The sequence below is a fragment of the Salmo salar genome, chromosome 16 (assembly GCF_965601325.2).
Source record: "Salmo salar chromosome 16, fSalSal1, whole genome shotgun sequence".
Lineage (NCBI taxonomy): Eukaryota > Metazoa > Chordata > Actinopteri > Salmoniformes > Salmonidae > Salmo > Salmo salar.
This window is the reverse complement of record NC_138306.1, coordinates 68554923-68576203: the sequence shown is the minus strand read 5'-3', so window position 1 is coordinate 68576203 and position 21281 is coordinate 68554923. Positions and strand designations below refer to the sequence as shown.

The 21281-nt window shown below is 43.4% G+C and overlaps 1 protein-coding gene across 1 annotated transcript in view; it reads right to left on the bottom strand.

The window, feature by feature from the left end:
- The window catches only part of LOC106574232 (lymphocyte antigen 75), a 42192-nt gene that overhangs the window by 15045 nt on the left and 5866 nt on the right, over nucleotides 1–21281 (bottom strand). The window contains exons 3-22 of the mRNA XM_045697621.2: nucleotides 20848–21021; nucleotides 19722–19883; nucleotides 18798–18917; nucleotides 17547–17687; nucleotides 16856–17232; nucleotides 16431–16535; nucleotides 16170–16258; nucleotides 15735–15904; nucleotides 15353–15552; nucleotides 14978–15120; nucleotides 14167–14245; nucleotides 13992–14063; nucleotides 13503–13626; nucleotides 13219–13254; nucleotides 5364–5533; nucleotides 4754–4818; nucleotides 4473–4549; nucleotides 1215–1351; nucleotides 622–727; nucleotides 293–447 (exon numbers count right to left, since the gene is read on the bottom strand). Coding sequence (XP_045553577.1) covers nucleotides 293–447; nucleotides 622–727; nucleotides 1215–1351; nucleotides 4473–4549; nucleotides 4754–4818; nucleotides 5364–5533; nucleotides 13219–13254; nucleotides 13503–13626; nucleotides 13992–14063; nucleotides 14167–14245; nucleotides 14978–15120; nucleotides 15353–15552; nucleotides 15735–15904; nucleotides 16170–16258; nucleotides 16431–16535; nucleotides 16856–17232; nucleotides 17547–17687; nucleotides 18798–18917; nucleotides 19722–19883; nucleotides 20848–21021 — 2702 coding nt within the window. The remainder of the gene's footprint in view (nucleotides 1–292; nucleotides 448–621; nucleotides 728–1214; nucleotides 1352–4472; nucleotides 4550–4753; nucleotides 4819–5363; nucleotides 5534–13218; nucleotides 13255–13502; nucleotides 13627–13991; nucleotides 14064–14166; nucleotides 14246–14977; nucleotides 15121–15352; nucleotides 15553–15734; nucleotides 15905–16169; nucleotides 16259–16430; nucleotides 16536–16855; nucleotides 17233–17546; nucleotides 17688–18797; nucleotides 18918–19721; nucleotides 19884–20847; nucleotides 21022–21281) is intronic.

The window sequence follows — 21281 nt, the reverse complement described above, 5'->3', positions numbered from 1 at the left end:
CAGTTTCCCTAAAATCTGTTTTAATTATTGTCATGTTTTACCGGTATGGGGTACCCCACTATTCTGGCTTACTTTCACCCCTGATTCTAACCAACTGCCCTATGAGGGGAGTATACCTGCTATTTTTACAGTAAAAATATTCTATGGTTTCAGTTGAACGTTAAAAGAGGTATGTTTACTGTACATGCTACCTGGGGTTTAATGGAATTATAAGTTATAACTCAACTCATAGCCCACTGATCCCTGTGGCCTCGCTGAATAGAATTGAGAAGTGAAGTGAGTGGGAACTCACGTTGACGAGTATGGACCTGAGTAGGCCGTGAAGCAGGGGGTTAAAGTTGAGGTAGGAGACTGTGGACTTATCCACCCACTCTGGGACCTGCTGTTTGAGCTTCAGGCCAATCCATGTCTTACGGGGCTGCTCCGGCAACATGGAGGTCACAAAGTCTGACCACAACAAACAGATAGGCGCAACTAGTCAACAACCGCCGGTTAAGACTAACATTGAAGGGACATCAATCATTGGTCATCTCTAGGAGAATGGAAGGTTGTCCATTGACAAACGTGAGGAATAAAAAGACAGATAGGTAAAAGATATCTACTAGAAGGATTACTACTCACCCTGTTCAACTTGGTCTGTAATAGTAAGTAAAGTTCCTCTCATCGACTGACACTGCTCGTTGGCGTGTTGAAAAGTAACGTACAGAGGACTGATCACCACGTAGCACTGGAAAAGGCAACGACAACATTCAATAACAATTATTAGAAACTGGGTGGTTTGAGCCCTGAATGCTGATTGGCTGACAGTCGTGGTATTTCAGACCGTAAACCACGGGTATGACAAAACATGTATTTTTACTGCTCTAATTACATTGGTGACCAGTTTATAATACCCATAAGGCACCTCGGGGGTTTGTGGTATATGGCCAATATACCCCGGCTAAGGGCTGTATCCAGGCACTCTGCGTTGTGCTTTAGAACAGCCCTTACTTGTGGTATATTGGCCATATACCACACCCACTCTGGCTTACACAGAATGTACCTGTATGTAGACTAAATCAGAGGACGGGCTCATTGTTATGGCTGGAATGGAACGAATTAAACAGTATCACAACTGGTTTCCATGTGTTTTATACCGTTCCATTCACTCCATTTCAGCTGTTACTATATGACAGTCTCCAGTGTGTGTGTGTGTGTGTGTACGACAGACTGACCTTGTCCCTGAAGCGTAAATAGCCGTTCTCACAGGGCAGACCATCGGGGTGAGGGTCTCCAGGGTGGGTCTCTATAGCCGTGGTATTGTGTCTCTCACACACGAATGGCAGCTGCAGCTCACAGCTGTACTCGTACTCTGGAGGGGCAGGAGTGTGTCTGAGTGAGTGTGTGTGACCGGTCACATTTGAACCATAAAAGGTAACAACCCACTGGGCACACATTGGTTGAATCAACATTGTTTCAACGTAATGTGTCAATTGAAAATGAATAAAGTTGTCAAACCGGTACTATTTTCATATATTTTCAACCAGCATTGTAAACATTGAAATTAGGGTAAAACTTAAACTGAACAAAAATATAAACGCAACATGTAAGTGTTGGTCCCATGTTTCATGAGCAGAAATAAAAGATCCCAGAAATGTTCCATACACACAAAAAAAGCTTATTTCTCTAAAATGGTGTGCACAAATTTGTTTACATCCCTGTTAGTGAGCATTTCTCCTTTGCCAAGATAATCCATCCACCTGACAGGTGTGGCATCAAGAAGCTGATCAAACAGCATGATCATTACACAGGTGCACCTTGTGCTGGGGACAATAAAAGGCCACTCTAAAATGTGTAGTTTTATCACACAACACAATGCCACAGATGTCTCAACTTTTAAGGGGGTGTGCAATTGGCATGCTGACGGCAGGAATGTCCACTAGAGCTGTTGCCCGATAATTTAATGTTCATTTCTCTACCATAAGCCGTCTCCAACGTCGTTTTATAAAATTTGGCAGTACGTCCAACCGGCCTCACAAATGCAGACCACGTGTATGGCATTGTGTGGGCGAGCAGTTTGCTGATGTCAGTGTTGTGAACAGAGTGCCCCATGGTGTCGTGGGGTTATGGTATGGGCAGGAATACGCTACGGACAACAAACACAATTGCATTTTATCGATAGCAATTTGAACGCAAAGAGATACCTTGACAAGATCCTGAGGCCCATTGTCGTGCCATTCATCATCATCCGCCATCACCTCGTTTCAGCGTGATAATGCACTACCCCATGTCGCAAGGATCTGAACACAATTCCTGGAAGCTTATAATGTCCCAGTTCGTCCATGGCCTGCATACTCACCAGACAAATCACCCATTGAGCATGTTTGGGATGCTCTGGATTGACGTGTCCAACAGCGTGTTCCAGTTCCTGACAATATCCAGCAACTTCGTACAGCCATTGAAGAGGAGTGGGAAGCATTCCACAGGACACAGTGGCCTGATCAACTCTATGCGAAGGAGATGTCTTGTGCTGCTTGAGGCACTTTCACTGGCTGTCGACATATCGATCCCGCTAACGGGATTCAAGCCATAAGAAGTTTTAAAGGTATCTGTGACCAACAGATGCATATTTATATTCACAAAAATGTGAAATCCATAGATTAGGGGCCTAATGAATTTATTTCAATTGACTGATTTCAATATGTACTGTAACTCAGTAAAATCTTTAAAATTGTTGCATGTTGGGTTTATATTTTTGTTCTGTATAAATAAATGTACTTAACCTGACTAACAGGTTGTTACATCAATCTAATTGACATAATCATCAGAACTATTTATACATTGAAATTGAGTTACATTCCACATAAAAACATACAGAATATGTTTCAATAATATATTCAATATACAGTATATTGGGTGGTTGAAATTGTTGAATTTTAGACTTGATTAGACATATTTTATTTGACCTTGTTTCAATGTTGATAGTAAAATGGCATGTTTGAATCAACGTCAATGTTTCAACGTCAAGCTAAATAAAAATGTGTATTGAAATAAAACGTGAAGCCACAGTCTAACAATGTCTGCCTCAACAGTGACTCCTACTGGTATACGTGGGGTAATGCACTTCAGTGAAAAACGAGTCCACCATCCAGATGCCTTCCTCTATGTACCCTGCTCAGCTTTGGAAACACAACACATTTAGAAGTAGTTACCATTAGCTCTATAAATACGATGCCAAATTCATGATATTCATGACTTTTACCTTTTGATATTTTGTTGTATATGAAGGACGGTTGGTTGATTTCAAATTAAATCTACAAGTTAATATGTTGGATTCACTTCACCATCTTAACCAAAAATCTAAGTTCAAGAATGGGACTAAATGAAATTTCCTGGTATTCTTAAGTTAGATTTTTGGTTGAGATGGAGACGTGAATCCAACATATCAATAATTAATTTGTAGACAAACTGGATATTGAATTGAGAACGCAACCAAATATCAACATTTGAAGGAGATCTTCTACTGGGATAGTATATATAGGGCCTATTATATATAATGAACAACATACAGTCAGCTCCAAAAGTATTCGGAGACTAACATATTTGTGTTGTTGTTTTGGCTCTGTACTCCAGCACTTTGGATTTGAAATGATACAATGACTATGAGGTTCAAGCCAGACTGTCAGCTTTAACTTGAGGGTATTTTCATCCATATCGGGTGAACCGTTTAGAAATTACAGCAGTTTCTGTACATAGTCCACCCCCCATTTTAGGGGACCAAAGTATTGAGACAAATTCACTTACGTGTATTAAAGTAGCAAAATGTTAAGTATTTGGTCCCATATTCCTTGCATGCAATGACTACATCAAGCTTATGACTCCACAAATTGGTTGGATGCATTTGCTGTTTGTTTTGGATTTGTGTCAGATTATTTTGTGCCCAATAAAATGTATGATAAATATTGTATTGTGTCATTTTGGAGTCACTTGTATTGTAAATAAGAATATACTAGGTTTCTAAAACCCTTCTACATTAATGTGGATGCTACCATGATTACGGATAATCCTAAATGAATCGTGAATAATGATGAGTGAGAAAGTTAGATGCACAAGTATCATACCCCCGAAAAAATGTGAACCTCCCCTGTTATTGTAATAGGGAGAGGTTAGCATGTCTTGAAATTAGATTGACGTTAGTCAGGTTAAGTACATTTCTTGAAGTTTTCCCCTAATTTCAATGTTTACAACACTGTTTCAAATCAAAAGAAAACAGTACTGGTTGATTACTTTTTTCAAATCCAATGTATTTTCCACGTTGATTCCACGTCGCAATACGTTGACAAATGACGTTAACCAACGTTGATTCAACCAGTGTGCGCACAGTGGGAAGTGTCATAGTAACCAACAGCCGACATTATAATCCTTTCTACATGATCTAAAGGAAAGAACTTGATTTCAACTACTCTTTGTGCTGTAGTTACGTTTCCATTCACCTGGGAAGATGTTCTTGTCACTGATGGATGTACACCTGCCCAGGAACTTAGCATGGTAGTTTTGCATAAGGGATAACCTAGAGGACAGGAGTAGAAAGTCATTCACTCTCATTCTAACCAACACACACAATAACATCACTTATATTTGACTTGAATTTTGATCTCAAGACACGTTTTGGAGGCAGTGTTTTAGAACGGGTGTTGCTGTTGCTGTCTGACCGTGTCAGGAGGCTCGTTGTTGGTTGGTGAGGTGTGACTTGCCACGTGACCGCGTGACTCACCTTATGGGGAAGTAGTGTCCAGGGTCTCTTATATCCACCCACCAGCTCTGTTTCCCTGCTGGCATCTGCCCAATCAGGTCACAAGTCAATTAATAAATAAACACACAAGGACAAAACAAACCCACTCCCTGCTGCTCTCTCTCTCTCTCTTGCTCTCTTGTCTTCATTTTATTAGGATTGTTCAGTGGCCTTCTTTCTCTCCATTACCGCTCTATATCCATTACAGTCAGGGTTGATATACTAGCCTTAAAGCTGAAATCTGCATAAGAGCAAACCGCGCCACAGTTCGCCCCCAGCACGTTATTGTTTTTGTTCTGTTGATGAAACGGAGGAGAGGAACATCTAGCATCGTGGTTAAAAAGAGAAATTGCAGTACATATTCTACTGTTCTATTGTAAGTGCAATGATGTCAGGGGAAAACTGTGTTCGTTGTTGGAAGGAACTTCTTTGTGGTTGTAATATTGCAAACAAACGTGGCAGTCACGCCATTATGGATTCCAGCTTTAAACTGTTTCTTATACTAGCTAGATTTATACCGTACAGTCAGTCTGGCAAAAAGTTATGGTGTATGGTGTGTCCACCACGGTACTGTAATTGCACTATTCTGTACCTGTGGCAGATTATTCTGGATCTGTATGGCTGCGTTGGTGCTTTGTGGTGCTGCCAGCTTGCTGCCGTTGCTGTTGCAGTACAAGCGAGCCTCCTCGAATGGCAGCTTTGGTTCCGTCACAAACCAGAACTCGTTACCGTCAATGAATATGGACGTCTCATGGTGCCCACCTGCAACAGATCAATATCATTATTCTCAAATCCTATTTTTAGTACTCAATATATAAAAAAAACTCAGCTCATACTTCTTAACTGATGGCTTATCATACATTGGTATATAATTTCATCAGAAAAAGTCAAGAGATATTACCAAACCTACATGTCACCACCACTCACCCACAAACAGGAACAAGCCTGGCCTGCTGAGGAGTGACAGACTCCATCCAAGCTGGAGGGTTACTCTCATCTTATCTATCAACATAGACAGGGCTCTAACTCCTCTAGCTCCACAATGAGATAGGGTGCAGGCCAGGCAGCAGGTTGTTAGCCAGCCTGCCAGCTTAGTGGAGTCTGCCACTAGCACAGTCAGTGTAGTCAGCTCAGCTATCCCCATTGAGACCGTGTCTGTGCCTCGATCTAGGATGGGCAAAACTAAACATGGCAGTGTTCGCCTTAGCAATCTCACTAGAATAAAGACCTCCTCCATTCCTGTCATTATTGAAAGAGATTGTGATATCTCACGTCTCAAAATAGGACTACTTAATGTTAGATCCCTCACTTCCAAGGCAGTTACAGTCAATGAACTAATCATTGATCATAATCTTGATGTGATTGGCCTGACTGAAACATGGCTAAAGCCTAATGAATTTACTGTGTTAAATGAGGCCTCTCCTGGTTACACTAGTGACCATATCCCCCGCACATCCCGCAAAGGTGGAGGTGTTGCTAACATTTACAAGACCAATTTCAATTTACAAAAAAAGAAAAAAAGACTTCATCTTTTGAGCTTCTAGAAATGAAATCTATGCAGCCTACTCAATCACTGTTTATAGCTACTGTTTACAGGCCTCCTGGGCTGTATACAGCGTTCCTCACTGAGTTCCCTGAATTCCTATTGGACCTTGTAGGCATGGCAGATAATATTCACATTTTTGGTGACTTTCATATTCACATGGAAAAGTCCACAGACCCACTCCAAAAGGCTTTCGGAGCCATCATCGACTCAGTGGGTTTTGTCCAACATGTGTCCGGACCTACTCAATGCCACAGTCATACTCTGGACCTACAGTTGAAGTCGGAAGTATACATACACCTAGGTTGGAGTCATTAAAACTCGTTTTTCAACCACTCCACAAATTTCTTATTAACAAATTATAGTTTTGGCAAGTCGGTCAGGACATCTACTTTGTGCTTGACACAAGTAATTTTTCCAACAATTGTTTACAGACAGATTATTTCACTTATAATTCACTGTATCACAATTCCAGTGGTTCAGAAGTTTACATACACAAAGTTGACTGTGCCTTTAAACAGCTTGGAAAATTCCAGAAAATGATGTCATGGCTTTAGAAGCTTCTGATAGGCTAATTGACATCATTTGAGTCAAATGGAGGTGTACCTGTGGATGTATTTCAAGGCCTACCTTCAAACTCAGGGCCTCTTTGCTTGACATCATGGGAAAATCAAAAGAAATCAACCAAGACCTCAGGAAAAAAAAAATTGTAGACCTCCACAAGTTTGGGAGCAATTTCCAAACACCTGAAGGTTCATCTGTACAAACAATAGTATGCAAGTATAAACACCATGGGACCACGCAGCTGTCATACCGCTCAGGAAGGAGACGCGTTCTGTCTCCTAGAGATGAACGTACTTTGGTGCGAAAAGTGCAAATCAATCCCAGAACAACAGCAAAGGACCTTGTGAAGATGCTGGAGGAAACAGGTACACAAGTATCTATAGTCACAGTAATACGAGTCCTATATCGACATAACCTGAAAGGCCGCTCAGCAAGGAAGAAGCCACTGCTCCAAAACCGCCATAAAAAAGCCAGACTATGGTTTGCAACTGCACATTGGGACAAAGATCGAACTTTCTGGAGAAATGTCCCCTGGTCTGATGAAACAAAAATAGAACTGTTGGGCCATTATGACCATCGTTATGTTTGGAGGAAAAAGGGGGAGGCTTGCAAGCCGAAGAACCCCATCCCAACCATGAAGCACAGGGGTGGCAGCATCATGTTGTGGGGGTGCTTTGCTGCAGGAGGGACTGGTGCACTTCACAAAATAGATGGCATCATGAGGTAGGAAAATGATGTCGATATATTGAAGCAACATCTCAAGACATCAGTCAGGAAGTTAAAGGTTGGTCGCAAATGGGTCTTCCAAATGGACAATGGCCCCAAGCATACTTCCAAAGTTGTGGCAAAATGGCTTAAGGACAACAAAGTCAAGGTATTGGAGTGGCCATCACAAAGCCCTGACCTCAATCCTATAGAAAATTTGTGGGCAGAACTGAAAAAGCGTGTGCGAGCAAGAAGGCCTACAAACCTGACTCAGTTACACCAGCTCTGTCAGGAGGAATGGGCCAAAATTCACCCAACTTATTGTGGGAAGCTTGTGGAAGGCTACCTGAAACGTTTGACCCAAGTTAAACAATTTAAAGGCAATGTTACCAAATACTAATTAAGTGTATGTAAACTTCTGACCCACTGGGAATGTGACGATAAAAGCTGAAATAAATCATTCTCTCTACTATTATTCTGACATTTCACATTCTTAAAATAAAGTGGTGATCCTAACTGACCTAAGACAGGGGATTTTTACTAGGATTAAATGTCAGGAATTGTGAAAAACTGAGTTTAAATGTATTAGGCTAAGGTGTATGTAAACTTCCGACTTCAACTGTAGCTTTGTCCCGTGGAATAAATATTGTGGATCTTAATGTTTTTCCTCAAAATCCTGGACTATCGGACCACCATTTTATTATGTTTGCAATCGCAACAAATAATCTGCTCAGACCCCAATCAAGGATCATCAAAAGCCGTGCTATAAATTCTCAGACAACCCTAAGATTCCTAGATGCCCTTCCAGACTCCCTCCATCTACCCAAGGACGTCAGAGTACAAAAATCGGTTAACCACCTAGCTGAGGAACTAAATGTAACCTTGCGTAATACCCTAGATGCAGTCGCACCCCTAAAAACAAAAAACATTTGTCATATGACCCTAGCTCCCTGGTATACAGAAAATACCCGAGTCCTGAAGCAAGCTTCCAGAAAACTGCAATGGAAATGGCGCTACACCAAACTGGAAGTCTTCCGATTAGCTTGGAAAGACAGTACCGTGCAGTATTGAAGAGCCCTCACTGGTGCTCGATCATCCTATTTTTCCAACTTAATTGAGGAGAATAAGAACAATCCAAAATGTATTTTTGATACTGTCGCAAAGCTAACTGAAATGCTGCATTCCCCAAGAGAGGAGGGCTTTCACTTCAGCAGTAATAAATTCATGAACTCATGATCATTAGAAAACAAATTACAGAGTTCTCTTTAAATCTGCATATTTCTCCAAAGCTCAGTTGTCCTGAGTCTGCACAACACTGCCAGGACCTAGGATCAAGGGAGACACTCAAGTTTCTTAATACTATATCTCTTGACACATTGATGAAAATAGTCATGGCCTCTAAACCTTCAAGCTGCATACTGGACCCTATTCCAACTTAACTACTGAAAGAGCAGCTTCCTGTGCTTGGCCCTCCTATGTTGAACATAATAAACGGGTCACTATCCACCGGATGTGTACCAAACTCACTAAAAGTGGCAGTAATAAAGCCCCTCTTGAAAAAGACAAACCTTGACCCAGAAAATATAAAACCTATCAGCCTATATTGAATCTCCCATTCCTCTCAAAATGTTTTGGAAAAGCTGTTGCGCAGCAACTCCCTGCCTTCCTGAAGATAAACAATGTATACGAAAAGCTTCAGTCTGGTTCTAGACCCCATCATAGCACTGAGACTGCACTCGTGAAGGTGGTAAATTACCTTTTAATGGTGTCAGACCAAGGCTCCTAGACCTTAGTGCTGCTTTTGATACCATTGATCACCACATTCTTTTGGAGAGATTGGAAACCCAAATTGGTCTACACGGACAAGTTCTGGCCTGGTTTAGAGCTTATCTGTCGGAAACATTTCAGTTTGTCTCTGTGGATGGTTTGTCCTCTGACAAATCAATTGTACATTTCGGTGTTCCTCAAGGTTCCTACTGTTTTCACTATATATTTTACCTCTTGGTGATGTCATTCGGAAACATAATGTTAACTTTCACTGCTATGCGGACGATACACAGCTGTACATTTTGATGAAACATGGTGAAGCCCCAAAATTGCCCTCCCTGGAAGCCTGTGATTCAGACATAAATGAAGTAGATGGCGGCAAATGTTTTACTTTTAAACTCAGACAAAACAGAGATGCTAGTTCTAGGTCCCAAGAAACAAAGAGATCTTCTGTTGGATCTGACAATTAATCTTGATGGTTGTACAGTCGTCTCAAATAAAACTGTGAAGGACCTCGGCGTTACTCTGAACCCTGATCTCTCTTTTGAAGAACATATCAAGACTGTTTCAAGGACAGCTTTTTTCCATCTACGTAACATGGCAAAAATCAGAAACATTCTGTCCAATAACTATGCAGAAAAACGTATCTATGCTTTCGTCACTTCTAGGTTAGACTACGGCAATGACTACTTTCCGGCTACCCGGATAAATAAACTTCAGTTAGTGCCAAACACGGCTGCTTGAATCTTGACTAGAACCCCAAAATTGTATCATATTACTCCAGTGTTAGCCTCTCTACACTGGCTTCCTGTTAAGGCTATGGCTGATTTCAAGGTTTTACTGCTAACCTACAAAGCATTACATGGGCTTGCTCCTACCTATCTTTCCAATTTGGTCCTGCCGTACATACCTACACGTATGCTACGGTCACAAGACCCAGGCCTCCTTATTGTCCCTAGAATTTCTAAGCAAACAGCTGGAGGCAGGGCTTCTCCTATAGAGCTCCATTTTTATGGAATGGTCTGCCTATCCATGTGAGAGACGCAGACTCGGTCTCAACCTTTAAGTCTTCATTGAAGACTCATCTCTTCAGTAGGTCCTACAGTGGCTTGCGAAGGTATTCACCCCCCCTTGGCATTTTTCCTATTTTGTTGCCTTACAACGTATAATTAAAATAGATTTTTTGGGGGTTTGTATCATTGGATTTACACAACATGCCTACCACTTTGAAGATGCTAAATATTTTTAAATTGTGAAACAAACATGAAATAACACAAAAAAACTGAAACCTTGAGTGTGCATACCTATTCACCCCCACAAATTCAATACTTTGTAGAGCCACCTTTTGCACAAATTATAGCTGCAAGTCTCTTAGGGTATGTCTCTATAAGCTTGGCATATCAAGCCATTGGGATTTTTGTCCATTCTTCAAGGCAAAACAGCTCCAGCTCCTTCAAGTTGGATGGGTTCCGCTGGTGTACAGCAATCTTTAAGTCATACCACAGATGATAAATTGAATTGAGGTCTGAGCTTTGACTAGGCCATTCCAAGACATTTAAATGTTTCCCCTTAAAGCACTTGAGTGTTGCTTTAGCAGTATGCTTAGGGTCATTGTCCTGCTCCGTCCCAGTCTCAAATCTCTTAAAGACTGAAACAGGTTTCCATGTATTTAGCACCATCCATCATTCCTTCAATTCTCACCAGTTTCCCAGTCCCTGCCGATGAAAAACATACCCACAGCATGATGCTGCCACCACCATGCTTCACTGTGGGGATGGTGTTCTCTGGGTGATGAGAGGTGTTGGGTTTGCACCAGACATAGCATTTTCCTTGATGGTCAAAAAGCTCAATTTTAGTCTCATCTAACCAGAGTACCTTCTTCCATATGTTTGGGGAGTCTCCCACATGCCTTTTGGCGAACACCAAACGTGTTTGCTTATTTTTTTCTTGAAGTAATGGCTTTTTTCTGGCCACTCTTCCGTAAAGCCCAGCTCTGTAAAGTGTACGGCTTAAAGTGGTCCTATGGACAGATACTCCAATCTCTGCTGTGGAGCTTTGCAGCTCCTTCAGGGTTATCTTTGGTCTCTTTGTTGCCTCTCTGATTAATGCTCTCCTTGCCTGGTTCGTGAGTTTTGGTGGGCGGCCCTCTCTTGGCAGGTTTGTTGTGGTGCCATATTCTTTCCATTTTTTATTAATGGAATTAATGGTGCTTAATGTTCAAAGTTTTGGATATTTTTTTATAACCCAACCCTGATCTGTACTTCTCCACAACTTTGTCCCGGACCTGTTTGGAGAGCTCCTTGCTCTTCATGGTGCCCCTTGCTTGGTGGTGCCCATTGCTTAGCAGTGTTACAGACTCTGGGGCCTTTCAGAACAGGTGTATATATACTGAGATCATGTGACAGATCATGTGACACAGATTGCACACAGGTGGACTTTAACTAATTATGTGACTTCTGAAGGTAATTGGTTGCACCAGATCTTATTTAGCAAAGGGGGTGAATACATATGCACGCACCACTTTTCCATTTTAAATTTTTTTAAATTTTTTGAAACAAGTCATTTTTTTCATTTCACTTCACCAATTTGGACTATTTTGTGTATGTCCATTACATGAAATCCAAATAAAAATCTATTTAAATTACAGGTTGTAATGCAACAAAATAGGAAAATGCCAAGGAGTGAATACTTTTGCAAGGCACTGTATGATTGAGTGTAGTCTGGCCCAGGGGTGTGAAGGTGAACAGAAAAGGCACTGGAGCGACGAACCACCCTTGCCGTCTCTGCCTGGCCGGTTCCCCTCTCTCCACTGGGATTCTCTGCCTCTAACCCTATTTCGGCGGCTGAGTCACTGACTTACTGTTGCTCTTCCATGCCGTCCCTAGAAGGGGTGCGTCAGTTGAGTGGGTTGAGTCATTGACGTGATCTTCCTGTCGGGTTGGGGCGCCCCTCTGGTTCGTGCCGTGGGTTTGATCTTCGTGGGCTATACTCTGCCTTGTCTCAGGGTAGTAAGTTGGTGGTTGAAGATATCCTTCTAGTGGTGTGGGGACTGTGCTTTGGCAAAGTGGGTGGGGTTATATCCTGCCTGGTTGGCCCTGTCCGGGGGCATCGTCGGACGGGGCCACAGTGTCTCCCGACCCCTCCTGTCTCAGCCTCCAGTATTTATGCTGCAATAGTTTATGTGTCGGAGGGCTAGGGTCAGTCTGTTATATCTGGAGTATTTCTCCTGTCTTATCCGGTTGTACTGTGTGAATTTAAGTATGCTCTCTCTAATTCTCTCTTCTCTCGGAGGACCTGAGCCCTAGGACCATGCCTCAGGACTACCTGGCCTGATGACTCCTCGCTGTCCCTTGTCTACCTGGCCGTGCTGCTGCTCCGGTTTCAACTGTTCTGCCTGCGGCTATGGATCCCTGACCTGTTCACTGGATGGGCTACCTTGTCCCAGACCTGCTGTTTTCGACTCTATCTACCACACCTGCTGTCTCTAACTCTGAATGATCGCCTATGAAAAGCCAACTGACATTTACTCCTGAGGTGCTGACCTGTTGCACCCTCTACAACCAATGTGATTATAAGAGTACATGGCCAAGATGTTCAAGCGTTCATAGATGACCAGCAGGGTCAGATAATAATAATCTCCACTCGGCAGAGCCAGAACAGGACTGGCCACCCCTCAGAGCCTGGTTCCTCTCTAGGTTTCTTCCTAGGTTCCTGCCTTTCTAGGGAGTTCTTCCTAGCCACAATGCTTCTACATCTGCATTGCTTGCTGTTTGGGGTTTTAGGCTTGGTTTCTGTATAGCACTTTGTGACCTCGGCTGATGTAAAAAGGGCTTTATAAATATATTTAATTGAAATTTGATTGACTTACCAGGATTGTACCACTCTGGGTTCTCGGGAGTTTTTCCTATTTCAAAATGAACAAACAAACAGTTATTTTCAACTAACAACAAGATTGAACGTGTAAAGGTCACCAAACATATTCCCAAACTCTGATTCCTAAATAGGGTTTCTTGTGAAAATGGACAGAGGACTGTTTATGTTGGCCAACCGGTTCAACGTGGGTCAAGCAGACACTTTTCAGTTGAAACTAAGGAGGAGCTAGGACACGTTTACAATCACATGGCCTGTGTGTGTGTGTGTGTGTGTGGTTACCACGGGGGATCTGGCAGACCCACTCCAGCCTGACGTCACAGTGGAATGGGGTGGCGTAGAATGGCCGCGGAGGGAATTCATGTATCAGGAAGACAAAGAAACTCTTAAAGGTTCCTTTCAGTGTCTGGTAAAAGACAAGAGAAAGAGACATTTGTTTCAAGAGGACAAACCATTTCAACATCGACATGAGATATGACAACCGTAGACAGATATTCATCACCAAACTGTTTCTGTACCCTGGGGCCAGTGGCTTTTATAGATAGTAAAACTCCTGGCCCTGATGATAATGCCTGACAGATTGTAATGACAGTGCAAAAGATGCTTCACAGGTAGTGAGAGGGAGCTCTAAAATGGAGCATGTGATGTAGGAAGAAGCTGACATGAACACAGAATGAGGGCGGGTTTAAGTAGTGACAACTGCCATGACCACCCAACCAGCAGCTGCTCTGCAGTTGTTGAGGCCGTATTCCAGTATCTGAACCAACCCACCTTAAAGGCTGTGCAGCCACGGTTGTACTCATCATCCTCGTGGAACTCTTGGGGGAAAATGGCCATGGACACCTTCGGATGAATCACGACATGTAATATTATCATAATGGTTACTTATTATAGTATCTCTACGGGAGTTACACACAGAGGTACAATGTTTTTGTCCTCTACTCACAGGCCTGTTGTCGCTCCACTCCCAGGAACCAGCAGCTGGGTTTCTCCTGTTCAGCCCCACCCAGAAGAACCGGTCATCACTGGGACAGACAGGACACAAACACTGTTAACAAACATATCAATCTCACATCTTTTTGGGGGGGGGGGTTTATTATCATTTTTTGGGCTCAAAAGGCAGTGTTTAAACACTCTTCCAGTGTTTTAAGTATGTTGTTGCTAGTGAATGCACCTTCCCCCTGCAGAGCATTGCAGGACAGGGTGTGTCCTGGTAGGAACCATACTTGTTACTATTGACTGGAATCAGCTCACAGTAGCATAAAGACGATGATCCTGTGTGAATTTGAAAACACAGATGTGTGTGGTAACTGTGTTGGGTGTTGGTGACAGTTACAGTGGTGGGATCTAGAGCGGTGTGTAAGCTCTGACCTATGAGAGATATGGCAGTGTGGTGTGTACTGCATAAAGCTGCCATTAAGCTGCTGTTGTTGGAATGTGGTTATAAACATACCTACATCATTCGCATTGTTTAGTTGAGGGGGCTAGACCAGTCTGACTATTGTGATTTGAGTTTGTGTTATCGCTGAGTTCAAAAGAATGACGTGTGTGCGTGCATGTGAGTATATGCGCAAGTGGTAGGTGCAGAGTGTGTGCGTGAGTGGTGTGTGCAGAGTGTGTGCGTGAGTGGTGTGTGCAGAGTGTGTAGCATGTCTGTGTGTGTGTGTGAGTGGTGTGTGTAGCATGTGTGTGTGTGTGTGTGTGTGTGTGTGTGTGTGTGTGTGTGTGTGTGTGTGTGTGTGCGCAAGGGCCCCTACCTGATGGAGTTTCTCATAACATAGTGCAGGGCTCTCATCTCCTGTGGGTGGTTGAAGCTGGGCAGATGGGCCCCCAGGGCCTCACAGAACCTCTCTGCCTCCTCCCAGGACCGCTTACGACTCAGCCTCTCCTCGTGGAACACCTGGCACAGCATTGCCATGGTTACCAATACTAACACACCAAGACCCTACGGTAATGTTGTTGTAACACACTAACATACGGCAATCGGGTCGTCATGAGACCTCAATGTGCAACGACACAGTAACTTAAACCAACAAGGTCACTAAGGCACAGCGAGTGGACACATGCTGGTGAGTGAAGTAAACTGGATCTGCGTCAATTCATTTCAAGGACACACACAGGCCTACACATACTTTGTAGCAGTAGGAAATGCCAGGCCTGGATGTCCATCCATCAGGACAGGGAAGGTTAGGGTCAGGCTCAGGCTCTAGGGGCTGTGGAGCGGCGATGTCTCTCTTACAGATGGAGCCAGCTTTAAACATGGTGCAGTTCTTTACTACCCATTTACCCAGAGGCTTGGCTGTGGATATCACTGCACAGCCCCCTGCTAGGGCTGAAACACACACACACACAGACACACACGTAAGTAACTCGCATACACACGTATGTAACACACACAGACACACACGTAACTCACGCACACCGATCACTCGTTTCTCTCCATTTCTCACCACTGAAACCCCAACAAGGTTAAACCCTCACCCAAATACAGAATACTTCTCCGTCGGGACCAACCTGGTTCAAACACGCCCCAGTTGGTGTATGCAACGTTGGTTTCCGAGCCATCCTGAGTGACCCACTGGTACTCCCCTGTAGTCTTTATGTCCTGGAGGCCAGTCCAGAAATACTGGCTCTTTACGTTGATCTCTTCTGCAAGGAGTCTATTGATGAAGGCCTGCTCAAACCTGTGGAGAACACGTTGAAGAACGACTGAGCCTTGCGTTCTAAATAGCCCCCTATTCCCTATATATAGTGCACCACTTTGGACCTTGCAAGAGGGAACAAGACAATTAGTGAGACCACACTGAGTGTTGAGAGTTAACGTGGAATTCTGTTGGGTTTTGGCACCCTTCCAAGGCAATTTCTCTGAAACACAGCGTTTACTTTACAGTGACCGGAAAAGAAAGAGCTAAAAGGGGGAATGAAAGCGAAAACATGGACCGGCTGTACCTGTTGTTAATGGTGAGATCACACCTGTCCCTGAACGACACTTCTTTAGAGTCCACTTTGTAGCACGAGTTCCCATGCCTCCTCCAGTCCTTCAGGAAGGGGAAGAAATGTAAACAAAATGAATAAATGAAATCAATAATTATTCAACTGTTACCCTACAGCTAGATGCCGTTTGTTGTTTGTTTGAAATCAATCAAAAGAGCTCGACAAGGTACAGCGTGTCCTGGGAAGAGGAGGTGGGGGCTGGGGAACAATGCTTACCCCTTCAGGAGGGCATCCTGCCGTAGAAGACTCGTTCACCTCTCCCTTCTTCTGACACATGAAGGGCAGCTCCTGGGTACAGCTCCCAACCCTCCAGCCATGAGACTGGAAACAGAAAAAGGAGATAAAGGCATGGGTCTAGATATACCGTACATAGACTTCCTATAGGGGTTGTAATGCCCAACATTTAAGGTCTGCTATGAGTACAATGTCATGTTGATGAAATTAAAGTGAGCAATGGGACCTACTGTCTATTTCTTAGCAAATTGTTAGCCTGTCAAAGCATGTTATTGTTAAAACAGATCCAGAAGTAGCCAAGCAAGATCTGTTGTAGGCTAAACCATCTTGCCAATGATCACACACACACACACACACACACACACACACACACACACACACACACACACACACACACACACACACACCTCTCCAAAGTAGTAGACACAGTGAGAGTGTCCTGAGGGTTGGATAGGATGATTCCTGTCCCAGTAGGTGAAGGAGACTGGTGTCTCATCAACCCAGCTAAGGATGGCTGGGTTCCCCGTCCCGTTCAGACCGATCCACACGCCCAACACATCTTGTGATTGGTTTCTCTGAGTGTGCGGTGTACCTGCATGGAACTGAGTGCTGATCATCTCCATGCTGTCCAGGCTGTGTAGACTGACCAGGCCTCCTCCGATGGTCTTACAGTAATTCTCGGCCTGAGCAAACATCTTTGGTTCATCCTTCACCAGCTTGTAACAGAACATGTTCCAAGGGGCCCAGCCCTCGTCACATATGGTGGATTTATACACCAAAGGCTCTGCAGAGAAAAACAAGATCAAGAAAAGATAGATAGAAATAATATTGTGTGAGTTAAAAGGCTAGGATGGCCTGACATGTAAATTAAACATTTGAGCACTTGGAAGAGCACTCTAAAGATAAAAAAACTGAGGGAAAAATACAGTTGAGTTGAGATGCAAAGCTAGGATGGCGTTAAAATGTAAAGTGCTTCAGCACCATGGAAAAAGGTGCTACATAAATCCCTTTGGCAGAGGACAGAAATACAGTACATCTAATTGGAGGATAAAAGAGTAAGACCTTCCCTATTAATGTGATAAACTGGTTGACTCTTACCTGTTGCTACCGACTGGGTGACGTTGACGTTTTTCTTACAGATGTAGGGAAGTTTTTTATCGCAGATCTCACTCTCGTAGTAGTTTTTCGAATTCATGATTCCACAGTCTGACTCCCTTAGGATTGATGTGTGTGGCATCCCTACACACACACACACACACACACACACACACACACACACACACACACACACACACACACACACACACACACACACTCTTAGTTTAGCTTTCCTAATGAACCAGAAAATCAGTAGTTATTTCTGTTTGTTTATCAAAGTTAGCAGGCTTGCTCATTGATACTGCTTTGCAGTAAACTCCTCGGTACTGAGGGTTAACAAAAACACAACCCAAAGAGGTCAAAGGGCTCTGAGTAAGGACAGTGACTGTCACGCCCTGATCTGTTTCATCTGTCTTTGTGCTTGTCGCCCATCTTCCCCGTTTTCCCCTGTGTATTTATACCTGTGTTCTCTGTTTGTCTGTTACCAGTTTGCTCTGTTTTCTAGTTTTTCTACTGACCCCTCTGCCTGACCTGACCCTGCCTGCCATCCTGTACCTTTACCCCACCACTCTGGATTACCGACCTCTGCCTGACCTGACCCTGCCTGCCGTCCTGTACCTTTACCCCACCACTCTGGATTACCGACCTCTGCCTGACCTGACCCTGCCTGTCATCCTGCACCTTTGCCCCTGTTGTTGTAATAAACATTGTTACTTCGACACAGTCTGCATCTGGGTCTTACCTTGAAACGTGATAGTGACGTCATCACCACTCTGACACAGCAGTCGTCCCAAATGGCAGCCTATTCCCATTTACAGTGCACTACATTTGACTAGGCCACGTGCTAATGGTTATATACAGAGGCCCATTCAGGCAAGTTGACTTGTTGTTCAAGCTCGTTCACGACGGTCCTCAAGCACACACACACTGCCTGGCCCTGTGCAGTGCTGCGTCCAGTCACAATGACCCTGCCTGCCTGCTCACAACACAACACTGGCCTCTGTGTTTCCCTGGTGGCATTGTGACACAGGCTCGAGAATGAGATGGGTGCCAGGCAGTAGGGTGGTATGGCTGTGGCATACCTGTACCAACGTGTGTACTATACAGTATATGTGCCACGGCTATATCGTTGTACTATAAATAGTAATACCATATATGTACCATAGTTGTACCATGGTTATTACATAGTTGTACCACAGTTGCACAAAGTACCAAGCTAAAGCAGTGTGTCTGTATGTGTTGTGTCCTCACCGTTGTCCCAGCGCACGTCGTTGAGGGGTGAGCCGTCTGACCACTGCCAGCCCTGAGACATGTCCAGCTGGTGTAGGCCGATCCACATCCTGTCTGGCCTGCTGTTATGGGCCCCGTCCACTTCAGTTCACACAGAACAGAGACCAGACCAGATTAGACAAGCTAATCTAGCTACAAAGTAAATGACAGAATCTTCATTTTTACTGCCCGTGTGGACATATATCATATAGGCAATCAGTCAATAAAAGAATAGCTATGTTTTACCCCCTCTTAACAGTCAGTGAAATAGGTTCCTTTACATGTCTTCTAAACTGTGATGATAATAGTGTAATAATGATGGATGGTGATGGTTCTGAACAATAACAGTCGTGCAGTGTCTCTCGTCTAAAAGCTTCCTTGTATAAATCTCCCTCTCTGTTATCCAATGAGATCAAATGACATCTGCAAAGTGCACCATCCTGCAGTGCACACAAATACTTTCCTTTGCTGTGTGGTGAAGGAACAGTCCTAGTGAAAGAGCTGTGGCTGCCCTCTTTCTGTATGTGTGTGGGTGCATGTGCGTGCTCAAGCCGCAGCTGCTGCTAAAACTGAAGTGATAGAATGAAAACTGACAATGACACGTGAAATGTATGTTCTAAACAATTGAGAGGGTAATTCCAGTGTGTCTAATCCTGAAAGGACAGGCACAAATACTACACTATAAACTCCTACAATACAATACAATACTATTTTTGTGCCAAGTAGTTGTAGTCCCAAGTACTGTAGTCCCAATTACTTCCAGGTAAGTAGTATGTGCCAACTAGTTCCAAGTATGGCATCTTTGCAGTACATGATTCATATTACTCTTCCGGTAATGTAGGTTTGGGATGTTTGTTTTGTTTGAATGTGGCCACAGACAGCCACTATAGTGGAAGGCAGTCTTACAAATGGGGAAGGCGTGATCCTCTGAGCTGGAGACGCTGAGTAGGTCGGCTCCCTGGCTGCGGCAAGAGTCCAGCGCTTCCTGCCATGTCACCGCGACCTGGGACACAAACTCATAACAGGGTCCCCCCTCAGGGCCATCGAACAGGGCCTTGCAGCCTTCCTCTGTGAGAGAGATCAGAGAGGGGATTCAGAATTGAGGTAGTATGTGTGTGTATGTCGGGGGTTGTGTGCGTATCCAGCAGTACCGCTGAACACGTTGTATTGCTACAGCATTTCTCAAGTAGCATCCAACAGACAAATGTATCGTTCCATATTTCAGGAAAACTTATCGGCAAACATATGCCAAATAAAAACAGTGTCTGAACTCCATACATGTATTTCTAAACTAAGTCAGAACCCCTACACAGCCTCACAGAGGACTGACATTATCAGACACTGAAAAATGTAATCCGTCATAAGACTTCATCTGGGAAAATCTCACACCCAACATGCCAAAGTGAAGGAGCGAAGGACATTGTGGATTCAGAGCAGTCTCGTGTAGCCAGACTGAAACATTCAAAGATTGTGGAAGTAAGCCATCTGGCTCGAGAGACTAGGTTCAGAGCAGAGTTGGGGTCAAGTCAGTCTTAATTCCAGTCAATTCCATAAAATTATTTGCACTCCTATGGCCAATTTCACAACTTTAATTCAACTGACGGGAACTGAAATAAAATTCAGCCCAATCTTGATACAAAGATCTTTCTACTCCCTTCTCTTAAAGGGAAACACCACCCAGACTAGTAGAGTACTAAAAAGAAAACTCCATCCAAAAACTATATTTTGGTATTTGTTTCATTAGTCCGTTGTTGATATAATCCCAAAATGTTTTGTACGTCAGCAATAGGGCAACTGAATTTGATTGCTGTCAGAAAGTAACAACTGAATTTGACTGCTGACATGCAAAACATTTTGGGATTATATTAACAACGGACTAATGAAACAAATACCAAAATATATTTTCCTTTAAGTACTCTATTAGTACTAGTTCCAGTAATCATTATATGTGAAGGAAAACGGTATAAGAAGACTAGTAGTAGATTCATTCCAGAATCATGATTTATATCTATAATTAAAAAAGAAAACTTGCCATGTTTTAGACAATATCCCATCTTTTTGTCAGCGTCATAGTCGGACGTTGTGGAACACCAGTATAGTTCAGGTGATTGGTCGTCGGGGAGGCACTCGTGGTACCAGCTGCCGTTGTAGTGGAAGGGAAACTCACAGGGCTCCCCGGTCGACGTCCCATTGGTGGTGTGGACAACTATGGGTAGAGGAGAAATAATTTGAATGAATCCCATGGCACCCATTTCAAATGAGTTTATTAGGAATATTCAATCTGGACATATCTAAAGATACGACCTCGCACAGTTTGACTGTCAACTCAACTGGATTTAGTATGTAGGACAGGTCTGTGTACAGGTCCTTAATGTAGGACCCGTACACAGAACACATTCATTGAATACAAAAGCTGCTGCTTTCAATGGAGGGCCAGAGTTTAGATAATGTTAAACTGCATCATTT